Raw genomic sequence first — 13510 nt, forward strand, 5'->3', positions numbered from 1 at the left:
ACCAATGTTTGGTCTTAATAGATATTGCTATTCTCATAGCCTGACAGTTCTAACATGTACTGAAAAGGAAATATTTACTTCTTATTTACTGTTATACATCATTAAGTGTGATAGTTTGACTAATTTTTCAGCTGTTTCATTATTTATCACAAAAAATTCATGATGCATCTCACAAATCATGATGTTCTACATGTATTAAAATGAAAGCCGGTGTCCTGTTTCAAAGAGTGTAACTCAGAAATGTACTTTCTCAATTTGAGAAGCATCTTATGGACCATTACTTGGAAAGGTAATTCAGGAATGAAGCATCCGCTGGGTGCAGTTTATTCCATATCCTCATTACAAGTGCACAGGCAGAAAGTTGAAAATGGGCAAACTTTCTGAAATGTTGTCAGTGTTGTTTCAGCATTTAATGAAGCATGAAGTTAGTGGAAGTTCCATCACACTGTTTTATTCAGGTAGTCTCAGGGATATGAACAGAAAGATTTTCATTACACTTATTGCAGTGCAAATAAATACCAGTATGTGCGAACAAATGGCACTATTAAAGGTGAACAAAACAGTTACCTTCACCAACAAAAGACATAACAAAAATGATACAGGTACAGGATTGGCAGACTAACATTAACCACAAACAAAAGATGATGAGCAATGATTGTGGTCATCATGTTCAAAGAATGTTCAATGACATCTATTCACTGTTAAAGACGTTGTCTTCCAGCTATACTATCACCCATCACTACACCTAACCTTAATTTGGACTCAATTAGAGATTGTACATAAAGTTTGGCACGAGACGGGTCATTACATTACTTGTTGAATATATTTTATACTGCTAACAGACTTAGTACCAGTTACAAAAGGTGTTTAGACATGTATCAATAAAATTCCAACACTAGTAAATGACAAACATTTCTAAACATATCAAATATAATTCACCAAAATAAAATATTCTAAGGAAGACATAAATTATGGAAGAAAATTTCACAAGTATGTTGTTCCATGGGATGAAACTATCATAACTTAACAAATAAACCCTTTTTACAGTATATGCACACATCTTTAAATTACATACAAAATTATTTTGAAGTAAAACTGTCAGCACAATAAATGGATAAAGACACTTTAAAAATATAATGTGAGTTGCACTGTTATTTACCACAAACTATTCATCTCAAAACTCTGCAAACTGTTACTGATGCATAATCATTTTACTGATAATGTGGCAATGAAAAGTTACAGTCAGCACAAACAAAAACCTTTTGACTGTAGACTTACTTAAGACTCCACCAATTTATAAATTTCCTGTCTAGTTAGGATGTTAACTTTACTTTTACTTTCACTTTAAAATTGATTGTTGATTCCTAATTAGCATGTAATTGAAAATTTGTTTTATGTATTGATAATGTTCAAAATGATAATGTATCTCTGTCATGTACAGCCACTGATTTGATTACAAAGAGTGATTACCACATTTTTTAAATACATTATAAATTTACTACTTTTATGTTTGGCACGAGATACCCAAAGGGTTCATAAAGTTTGAGATCCCCTTTCCTTTATGGCTTTGTAAAGTTATTCAGGAACCAAAATAAAATGTAACATTATTACAAGACAGTGACATATTAATGAATGCCTTATGCTACAGTGCATATAGCTATGTGCACCTGTTTCTAGACACTGCAGAATGCGGAAACATATGCTCACATTCACTGAATACTTACATAAACAAACAATATGTATTATACTCATAACCAGTACAAGAAGCTACCTTTGAGTAAAACACACATGATTTTTAGATAGCTCAGGGTGATTAACACATGATAACAAAGCCAACATAGGTAAAGCAAGTCTTTGGTTTTCAGAGCTATTAAAATATATATTATTTCGACAAAAGATTGAACACATATCTTGAAAAATATTTTAAAATGTGTGGAGGTATACATTTTTGAGGTAAATGTTAAAAATACTAGAATGTGTTAAAGATGTTACTTACTTCTTTTGAACAGAATTGATCTGTGATGAGAACTCTTTCCTAAAATGCTTAAGTACCATGAAATAATGTGACAAATAGCATGCATCACACACTACCCAAGTCCATCAACACACCTTCAACACTATTGCTCTTTGGCATTGCCGATTGGTTTTTTGGAATTTGGCGTACAGTGGAATACTTCAGTTGTAAAACTTTTGCCAGAAGGTCAGAGTTTGCATTTTCCAAAAGCAGTATCTTCTTACCCAGGGCAGTAATCTCTCGTTCTTTTTCTCGCATTGCAGTTTCCAGATGCATAGCACTACAAATAAAAAATAAATATATTACATTATTTATAAAATAATGCAAAAATAATTTTATAGGGACTGAAACAATGGTAGACTGGCAGTAACTGCTGTTTTTATATTTATAAATCATAGATTTCTGTCACTGAAACAAATGCAATACATGAAATTAGACTGCATGTCTTATACATAGGCTGCTTTTGTAAACAAGAAGATGAATAAAAATAATGCAATACAATCATATCGATATGAGAGGAATAACATATTTTTAAAACACCAAGTTGATAAAAATATGCTGTGTAGACAGCAACCAAGAGGTAGGTATCATATTAGAAGTGAAGAAAATAAAATAAAGCCAAAAACTAGAAAAAAGTGAGTGGGTGGGCCATATAAGGATGAGAAATCATTTCAAAAATCCTCTCTGATAAAACTTTTGGGTATATTATTCACACAAATAATACCTGAAGGCCTTTACATGCAAATACCCCCAGTATTTTTTACACAGCAAAGACTGAAGGGTAACACAGTGTACTAGGGCACTACACTTTATGTGACTGAAGATTTTTCAGGATGAAAAGTCAGTTGACATGATGGTTCAACTTCTTTCATGGTGTCCACAACACAGCAGATGAGAACTGCTATAATCCTTTACGCAACATCTGGATACACACAGAGGCATCAGGCCACCATCATGCTACACTTAAAAGAGTCTGCCAATGGCAGTTGTGGGAGTCAGCTACCAGACGCTGTCTGTAGTGGGTCACAAGACTAGTGCGCATGGCAAGACATCTGCTGCACTGCCTACTAGAGCACTCCTCTATATAAAGGCAGTGTAGCTGGCACTCCTCAGATTGGATTCTACTGCTTATTGTACTGTTTCTATGTTTTTTGTTTACCTGAATGTAGCTCAATAAACTTTTGTTCTTAGTGACCACACTATTGGTTATGTCTAGCATTATGAAACAAATGGCAACTAGTGTGGTGGTCACTTCCGTGTGTTCAGTCTATTTGGTTGTTCTGTCAGTTCTCGTGTCCATGGGGGCAGTGCTCCAATCTCTCCTCAAGCAGCAGCAGATTCGTTTGGTTGTTATTATGAATTTGTTGGCCGTATTGACTATGCAGCCTTCCATGCCGTCGGTGTATCCACTACCCTTGCCCCCTTATGATGATGCAGCAGAAGACTGGAACATTTACGAGAAGCAGCTTCAGTAACACTTCCTTGCTTTTGGCATCACCAATGCCAACATGTGTCTTTGCTCCTATCTTGGATTTCCCCTTGAATTTACAAGTTGTTGTGTTAGTTATCCCCACTCCAGGAACCAGCATTGCTTTCATTCAACAAAATGTGTAAGTTGTTGTTCAATTATCATCATAAGTGCACATGTCATTCCTGTGCATATTGAGTTCTATTGTCGTCAGAAACAGCCCCATCAGCCCTACTGGGCTTGGGCAGCTGAATTACACAGCTTCAGCCACAAACATCAGTTTGCTACCAATGCTCATCACAATTCCTATGCTGCATCACAATTCCTATACTGATTCTATGGTCCATGATACCATCATTAGGTTGGCTCCTAACAAGCTGGTGTATCAATGTGCAGTACAGCACAATAAGCCATTTCTGCCTGAGGTTCAGCACTCTCAAAAATTTTATCTTTTGAAGGGTTGCTTTATACACTTGTGACACATAATGATTCACAGTTTGTGTCTCACATCTTCCACAATTTCTGCACCCATCAAGCATTCAACATGTGACGGTTCCTCCTTTCCACCCCCAATCTAACGCTGAGGCAGAACAGCTAGTCCCCACATCCAGGTTTCAAATGAAGAATATGTTGTGGACTCTTCCATGCATGATGCCATAAGGCACTTCCCACAGGTTTATGCTGGTAGGGGTCAGAGTCGAGCCAAGGTAATCTGTGGTTGTCAGCTACGTTGTGTCCTGCACCTAATCAAGCCGCTCTGCCAATTTTCGTCCATGCGGCATTCATTACTGAGAGCTGGTGGCGATCGGTTGTTCATCACCAGCATCCTGGGTTCCCCGCCCAAGTGGTCAGCACCTTCGTTCATCGATGATGCAGTTCCACGAGACTGTGGACCCAGATGTTGAGATGCAGCAGCAAACCTATTGCTGGTCCTCCCTTATGGTTCATTCAAAAGAACACTTTGTTTTTATAGCAGATGATGTTGATTCACATAAAACAGTTTCTTTCCAATGAAAAATTTTTAATTGCATCGAGGAAAAAAATATCTGCAATTTTTGAAAGAAACGGTGGACAGTTTTGACTTATCAGCAGATTTAAGAAAGAAACTAACTGTGAGACATATAAGAAACATTATGTATTGCTGTAGAAAAAAATGGAAAATGCAGCACAGAATATATTTCTGAAAAGAGTGAGGAAACCCCCAGACAAAGTGATATGCCTGTGAAAAACAATACTGATGTACTGAAATTTGCCCCTTCAGAGATCTCAAAGACTTCCATATTTTAGCAATTGCCATCTTTTTACCTTGATATGATGGATCTTATGAATCGTTTACTGCTTCAGTTTAAATAGTCAATAACTATGTAATATTTCAGATTATCTTCTGCCAAGAGTAATGTTGACCTATCCTTCTGCCTTTGTCATGCTCAGTGTTGATGAGTTAGATCAAACTGATTAATGCTAGAGAATCTGTAGAATAATTAATGCTAGGAAATGTAATATGTTGTGATGATTTCAAGAAAACTTGTGAGTGTATGGTTACAGTGTGTTAATGAAAAAAATGTTTTGTCAGAGAACTGAAATTTTTCTATATTTTTAAAATGAGATTTGCGTATCATTAGCTACATTTGAAAAAGTTTGGAAATGAGGTAACATTTAAAGTACTTTATACTTCTGCAATATAAAACTTATTTGTATTTGCACTTGGGTGATGAGAGAATTTTCTTATGTTTTGAAAGAAAACATATATTTTATTGCTTTCGATGAGAAATATTTTTGCATAAGCAAATTATCTTCATTACTCCATGTCTCTCTATTTCATCTGCTTTTTAAGGAAGTTTTGTGGGTGAATTTTGTAGCTATTTAAACATACTATGCAGGATTGGAAAGAAATTTTACTTTTACTATTTCTGGCTAGAAAATATGTTTTGGAAAAACGATGATACCAGATGTATTTTTGGATTTCTGTCCTGTATAATTAAGCAAAAATGTTTGTACATGATTTTTGATGAATTTGTGGAACTGTTGTGCTATATTTGTAGGAATTTGTGTCTGTACACAAATATTTAATGAAAAATAGAGTTGACCTGTTAGTCTATTATTGTCACATTGTGGAAATGTGGTCAACATTAGAAAGATTATGAAAAAACTGAAGCATCAATAAACATTTTGTTGTGATTGGAGAACATTTGCTGCAATTTTATGTAGTTAACAACTTTTTTACTTGATCTATATCACGTTTTTTGAAACGGAGTTTGTCTGTAGAGAGGACATTGTTTTTCAGACCACATACTTTGAAAATTGTTGTAAGTGAGAGAGACAAGTAAATGATGTGAGAAATCTGAATTAATGATGATAATATTTTGAGGAGGAAACTAAGTGTTGAACATGTACTGAGTGATTACAAATTGAAGACTGATACATTATGTTCCAAGTATTTTACCAATGTGAAGGCAATATATTGAGGGTAATGGTGAAATATTGAAAGTGACTACGAATATTATGATGTAATATTAAATACGTCTACATATTTTTGGATGTTTGTCAAATGTTGATGCACACGTGTGTGTGTGTGTGTGTGTGTGTGTGTGTGTGTGTGTGTGTGTGTGTGTCAGGGAAGATGATGAAAGTTTACAATATGTTTACTGCACTTCTGACAGCTATAGGAAAAGTGTACTGATTACGTCTGAAGCTTATGTGACAAAACATGTCTTGGGCTAATGGAAATAGTAAAAATATTAGCTGAAGGAAATATCTGCAACATTATAATGCAACTGACTAGTATTTTGTACCATGGGAGAGTTTGATGAAACACGTCTTAATTATTTAAAAGAAACTTGCTTAAAAAGATCATGTGGTGCCATTAAAACTGAAAAAAATATATCAAAAACTGTTTTTGAAGCAGAAAAAGTATGGGACATTGTAGTACCTAATGCAATACTAAAACTCTTATCTCTTTTCCAAATTGTGTATAAGTACTGCAAATTTTTTGTCACGTTACTCTTCTGAAACACATCTTTATGGATTATTGAAATGCTGTGAGACTCTTCAAAAAAATCTTATACTCAATAGGAATATTTTGTACGAAATGAAATGATCATATGACTTTAAATGCGAACATTTTAGGTTACGCCTTATCGTGACTGTTATTGACACTAAATGAAACAACAAGTTTACAGTTACCAGTCACCGTTTTATTTATTTCCACAACGTGTTTCAAAGGTTTAAACCTCCATCATCAGGTGGATTTACATTAGTTAGTATGACATTTGTGTGTGTGTTGAATTACGATTTTTGGAGGAACTTGTGGCACTGCCTAGTGGAGAAACAAGACACTATTTCAGAACATGATTTTGGATTTCTTCTGACAAAAAATTAAACTGATATCTAATGGTAAACATAAAATAAGTAAACTAGAGAACCTCCAGTGGTCACAGGTGCCTTTCGCTGTTGTAACACATCACATGTATACTGTCAGATTTGTAAACAAATATGGCATCTGGAATCTGCTGGGTGCAAGGTTCGTGTAGCAGAAGACAAGACATAATTGCAAAGTGCAAAGAACATACATTGTAACAACATTATTACAGAATAATTGTTTAAAGCATTTGGAGGTGTTTGTTTTGAGGTGTCGAATATATGTGTGTGTACTTCAGGTGGCATATAAATCCAGTTTTGACAAGTTAAAACGGTTTAACATTCATACTCGTTTATACAATCAGGTGAAGTGTTAAAATGGCTTAAACGTCATACTTGTAAAAATACAATCAGCTGAGATGTTACAGACTTGAAGTACAATAATCATATTGGCTACAGCAGTAAAATCATACATAGATGACACTATTTGATTGGGATTAATAGACAGATGTAAGAGGCTGGAGGCAAATGGAGAGGAAGGAAGAGAGAGAGAGAGAGAGAGAGAGAGAGAGAGAGAGAGAGAGAGAGAGAGAGAAGGAGAGAGGGTGGAAAGAGTGATTATATAAGAGCAAACATTTACATGGCAAGGGGTCTTAAGATTACATGCTACATATATTACCTGCCTAAAGGTTGGGGTAATACATTGGTTAATGCTATAAAATATGCAGATAGATATACAATTTGTGCCAGTAGTTGATGTACATACAGTTTCAAGCTGACAAGGGGTACAAGCTTTTGGTGTGATGAATTATCTGGAAATGAGGTCAATCTCTTGTACTCTTGGTGGCTATAAATATTTATAGTAAATATTAAGGTGTGTGCACGTGTGTATGTGTGTGTGTGTGTGCGCACGGATTTTTAAGAATGTAGGCAGTTGCTGAAAACAGAGATGATACTATTGTAAATATTGTCATTTAAGATGGATTACGGTTGTTTCGTTTGGTGTTTGTATATTTGTGTATGTGTTGTGTTGTCATTGCAACCTTTTCTGCACTGTTTTTGTACTCAAAAATTGCCTTGATTGCCTGACTGGGCAGATTAACATTAAATGCGAACATTTTAGGTTAGGATTTACCGTGACTGTTATTGACATAATGTCGACAAAACACATACACTTGAATAGGAATTGTCTCAAGAATAACGTCATTCCAAATTATGTCAAGATTGACGTCAGAACAAACACGACAACTGCAAAGAAAACACTAGAAAACGTACGAAAACTCTGGGTGAAAAATGAACTGAAAGAACTTTATATTAAAAAACAAATGTTCAACACACAGCTTCATAATGCAGAATTACTTGGGAAAGTTGCTTCATAGATTAGAATATGATTCCATAACCAAAAAAGAGTACACTGAGTTCATCGTACAGAAAACAAAAGCTACAAAGAAGAAAAAAAACTAGCCAATCTTACAAAGCAACAATTACCTCCCAAACTGAACCAAAACAGTTGAAAAAAAAACCACACGTTCTACACACCTTTCCTCAACAATACGAACATAATATTCGTTGCAGAAGAAGAGGCACTACTTTGCAAAGGCTTAAAACATAACTTTCAAGCTCCACTGGACCAAAACAACCAAGAGAAGCTCATCACTTGTGTCACACAGATCTCGACCATAGCCTTTAAGAAGCAAAATGACAGAATAGCAACCTGCCACAAAATTAATGAAATGATTGAAAAGAAAATTGCAAAACCATTCCCAGCATACAAGAAATGAAAAGTAGCCCTTACACATGCCATTAAGACTAGATTAAACATGAATAATGCAATAATTGTAAAAGCTGACAAGGGCAACACAACTGTTGTAATGGACAGAACAACATACATAGAAAAAACTTTAGACTTCTTCCAAACAAGCAACATAACAGAAATACATAAAGATCCAACAGCCAGAATACAAAAGGAGATTAAACACATTTCAAACAACATTAATTTTTACTCACCATCCAAGAAGCAAGAAACATTGTAACAATGAGCCCACAAGTTCCTTGCCTTAGATTACAACCAAAGATCCACAAAAATGGGACCCCCATCAGGCCTATAGTGAACTGTAGGAACAGCCCAACATTCAAACTCAATAAAATGCTCTTCAGAATTCTCAAAGAAGCATACACATTCAATAACAAGAGAACACTAAAAACACAACAGAATTCACACAATATGTCAAAAACAGACAAGTAGCTGATGGAGCCACACTTGCCTCATTTGACATACAAAACTTTTATTCCTCTGTGCCAATAGTTCCCACACTATAGATAATCAATGCCAACTTACATAAACACAAAAAAATCCCTTCAACTCACATTACTGAAATAATGGACCAGCTTCAATTCACACTTTCACACAACTATTTTAAATTTAACAAAAAAATCTACAAACAAACAGATGGTCTGGCAATGGGCTCAAATCTTTCCGGATTGCAAGCAGAAATATTTATAAGTAACCTAGAAGACAAAATCCTGACTTCCAATCACCACCTCCTCAAAAATATCATCTACTACTACAGATATGTAGATGATACCATCAATTTAATCAAAGGCACTAAAGATGACATCAGTGAGTTGAACCAGTTTTTCAACAACTCCCATGAAAACATCGGAAGCCTACCACAACACATACCACAAGCCACAACTCCTCTAGTCACCCCGCAGCACACAAAATGGCAGCATTCTGGTACATGATTAATAGAGTTATCCAACTACCACTCTCTGAAGACAAATGTGATCAAGAAATTGAAATAATAAAACAAACAGCTATTGAAAATGGTTATAACAGCTTCATAGTAGACACCCTAAAACACTCAATAATGGCAAAGCAATCACAACACAAAAACAAAAAGAAAAGAAAATCTTCCATACAATCCCCTTTCTAGGTAACATTTCATACCAGACTGCCAATGTCTTCAAACAAAAAGGCATAAGCATATCCTTTACAACAGACAACAATATTGGACAGAAGTTACCCCACAACATCGGCACACGAAACCCACTTCATCACACAGGTGTGTACAAAATTGAATGTTTGGACTGTGACTGCTTCTAAATAGGCCAGACAGGCAGATCATTTGAAAGTAGATTCCAGGAACACATGGCAGCACTAAAAAACAAAAAGTACCACACATCAGCAATAGCTACCAACCTGCATGAAACAAAACACCATGTTAAGAACACAAGTATTAGCATCCTACACATCCAGCCAGAAGGCACAAAACTAGACATCCTCGAAACACTCCAAATATATAAACACCAAATGAAACAACCGGAATCCATCTTAAATGACAAAAATAACAATATTTACAATAGTATCATCTCTGTTTTCAGCAACTGCCTACATTCTTAAACACACACACACACACACACACACACACACACATGTGCACACACCTTAATATTTACCATAAATATTGACAGCCGCCAAGAGTACAAGAGATTGACCTCATTTACAAATAATTCATCACTCCAACAGCTTGTACCCCTTGTCAGCTTGAAACTGTATGTACATCAACTACTGGCACATACTGTATATCTATCTGCATATTTTATAGCATTAACCAACATATTACCCCAACCTTCAGGCAGCTAATATACCGGGTGATCAAAAAATCAGTATAAATTTGAAAACTTAATAAACCACGAAATAATGTAGATAGAGAGGTAAAAATTGACACACATGCTTAGAATGACATGAGAGGTACACCGATATGTCACAGAATCGCATCATCCCCAGCCTGGCTAATAAATACCTGCTGGAACGTACAATGTTCATGCAGGATGGCACTCCACCCCATATTGCTAACGCATGAAAGATCTCTTGCACACGTTGTTTGGTGAAGATCGTGTGCTCAGCCGCCACTTTCATCATGCTTGGCCTCCCAGGTCCCCAGACCACAGTCCGTGCGATTATTGGCTTTGGGGTTACCTGAAGTCGCAAGTGTATCGTGTTTGACCGACATCTCTAGGGATGCTGAAAGACAACATCCAATGCTAATGCCTCACCATAACTCCAGACATGCTTTACAGTGCTGTTCACAACATTATTCCTCGACTACAGCTATTGTTGAGGAATGATGGTGGACATATTGAGCATTTCCTGTAAAGAACATCATCTTTGCTTCGTCTTACTTTGCATATGGAAGCATGTGCAACAGAATTAGAATTTCACAAAAAATCCTTCATAATATTAAGTGTATATCGAGCACCTGCAGGTAACTTTAATCTGTTTGTCAACCACCTTGAAGCTGTACTGGCCCATTTAACAACCAAAAACAAAGAAATAGTGGTTGCTGGTGATTTCAATGCAGATTTCCTTAAAGACTCTCCCAAAAAGAACTTGTTTGAGTTAGTAACACTACCATTCAACTTAATTCCCACAGTAAAGTTCCCCACTAGGATAGCCACTTGCTCACAAACAGCCATTGATAATATCTTTATAGAAAAGTCCAATGAACAAAATTATATTACAAAACCAATAGTCAATGGCCTCTCAGACCATGACATGCAGTTCCTTCTGTTAAATGTTAATACTGAACAGGATATAAAATCTGTTAAATCTGAGCTCAAAAGGGTAATCAGTAAGCCAAAAATTGATTATTTTAGGACACTCCTCAGAGACATTCACTGGACTGATGTTTACAGCGTTCATGGCATGAATGAAAAATATAACATTTTTGCTAATAAAGTGCTTACCTTATTCGAACACTGCTTTCCCCCAAAACTTACCAAGGTTAGAGCAAAGTCTACAAAGAAGCCATGGATTACTCGAGGAATAGGGGTATCTTGTAAAACAAAAAGAAAACTGTATCTGTCACTCCGAAACATTTCCAATGTTGATGCTATAGCACATTATAAGAAATACTGCAAAATATTAAAGACTGTAATACAGATGTCAAAGCAAATATATTACAAGGAAAAGATAGTCATATCAGATAACAAAATAAAGACAATATGGGATATAGTGAAGGAGGAGACCGGTAGAACCAGGCATGAAGAGGAACAAATAGCATTAAGAGTAAATGATACATTGGTGACAGATGTGTATAGTGTTGCAGAACTTTTTAACAAACATTTTATAACTGTTACTGACAAGATGGGGTTGTCAGGTTCGGTAGATGCTGCTATGGATTACCTTAGACCAGACATTTCAAGTAACTTCCTTAATATGAATTTGACCCTCACTACCCCAACAGAAATAATGTCCATCATAAAATCTTTAAAATCAAAAACATCTAGTGGGTATGATGAAATATCAACAAAGTTAATTAAAGAATGTGATTCTGAGCTAAGTAACATATTAAGCTATCTGTGTAACCAGTTGTTTATTAGTGGAATATTTCCTGAATGGCTGAAATATGCTGAAGTTAAGCCACTGTTTAAGAAGGGAGATAAAGAAATAGCATCAAATTTCCGTCCAATTTCACTGTTGCCAGCATTCTCAAAAATTTTCGAAAAAGTAATGTACAGTCGTCTTTATAACCATCTTATCTCAAATAACATACTGTCAAAGTCACAGTTTGGATTTCTAAAAGGTTCTGATATTGAGAAGGCTATCTACACTTACAGTGAAAATGTGCTTAATTCATTAGACAAAAAATTGCAGGCAACTGGTATATTTTGTGATCTGTCAAAGGCATTTGACTGTGTAAATCACAATATCCTTTTAAGTAAACTAGAATATTATAGTATAACAGGAAATGCTGCAAAATGGTTCAAATCTTATATCTCTGGCAGGAAACAAAGGGTGTTATTAGGAAAGAGACATGTATCAAGCTATCAGGCCTCATCCAACTGGGAACTAATTACATGTGGGGTCCCACAAGGTTCCATTTTGGGGCCCTTACTTTTTCTTGTGTATATCAATGACCTTTCATCAGTAACATTACCAGATGCCAAGTTTGTTTTCTTTGCCGATGATACAAACATTGCAATAAATAGCAAGTCAAATGTAGTCTTAGAAAGATCAGCCAATAAAATATTTGTGGACGTTAATCACTGGTTCCTAGCCAATTCTTTGTCACTAAACTTTGAAAAAACACACTACATGCTGTTCAGAACTTGTAAGGGGTGTCCCAAGAGTATATGTCTAACATACGATGACAAGAAGATAGAAGAAGTGGACAGTGTTAAATTCTTGGGATTACAGCTTGATAATAAATTCAACTGGGAGGAGCACACCACAGAACTGCTGAAGCGTCTTAACAAATCTCTGCAATGCGAATTTTGTCAGACATAGGAGATATAAAAATGAAAAAGCTGGCATACTATGCTTACTTTCATTCCATAATGTCATATGGGATTATTTTTTGGGGTAATTCATCAAGCCAAGCTAAAGTTTTCCGGGCACAAAAATGTGCAGTGAGAGTTATATGTGGTGTGAACTCAAGAACATCCTGCAGAAGCCTGTTTAGGGAACTAGGGATACTAACTACTGCTTCCCAATATATTTATTCCTTAATGAAATTTGTCATTAAAAATATATCACTTTTTCATACCAACAGCTCAATTCATGGAATCAATACTAGAAATAAGAATAATCTTCACAAGGATTTAAAGTCACTTAGTCTTGTACAAAAAGGTGTGCATTATTCAGGAACACACATTTTCAATAACTT

General features: G+C 35.6%; 1 protein-coding gene across 1 annotated transcript in view; it reads right to left on the minus strand.

Moving 5' to 3' along the window:
• Positions 1-1958: 1958 nt before the first annotated feature.
• The window catches only part of LOC126195495 (MAP7 domain-containing protein 1-like), a 279241-nt gene continuing 267689 nt past the window's right edge, over positions 1959-13510 (minus strand). Inside the window, exon 12 of the mRNA XM_049934126.1 lies at positions 1959-2294. Coding sequence (XP_049790083.1) covers positions 2081-2294 — 214 coding nt within the window. The 3' untranslated portion in view covers positions 1959-2080. The remainder of the gene's footprint in view (positions 2295-13510) is intronic.

This window comes from Schistocerca nitens, chromosome 1 (genome assembly GCF_023898315.1).
Source record: "Schistocerca nitens isolate TAMUIC-IGC-003100 chromosome 1, iqSchNite1.1, whole genome shotgun sequence".
NCBI lineage: Eukaryota > Metazoa > Arthropoda > Insecta > Orthoptera > Acrididae > Schistocerca > Schistocerca nitens.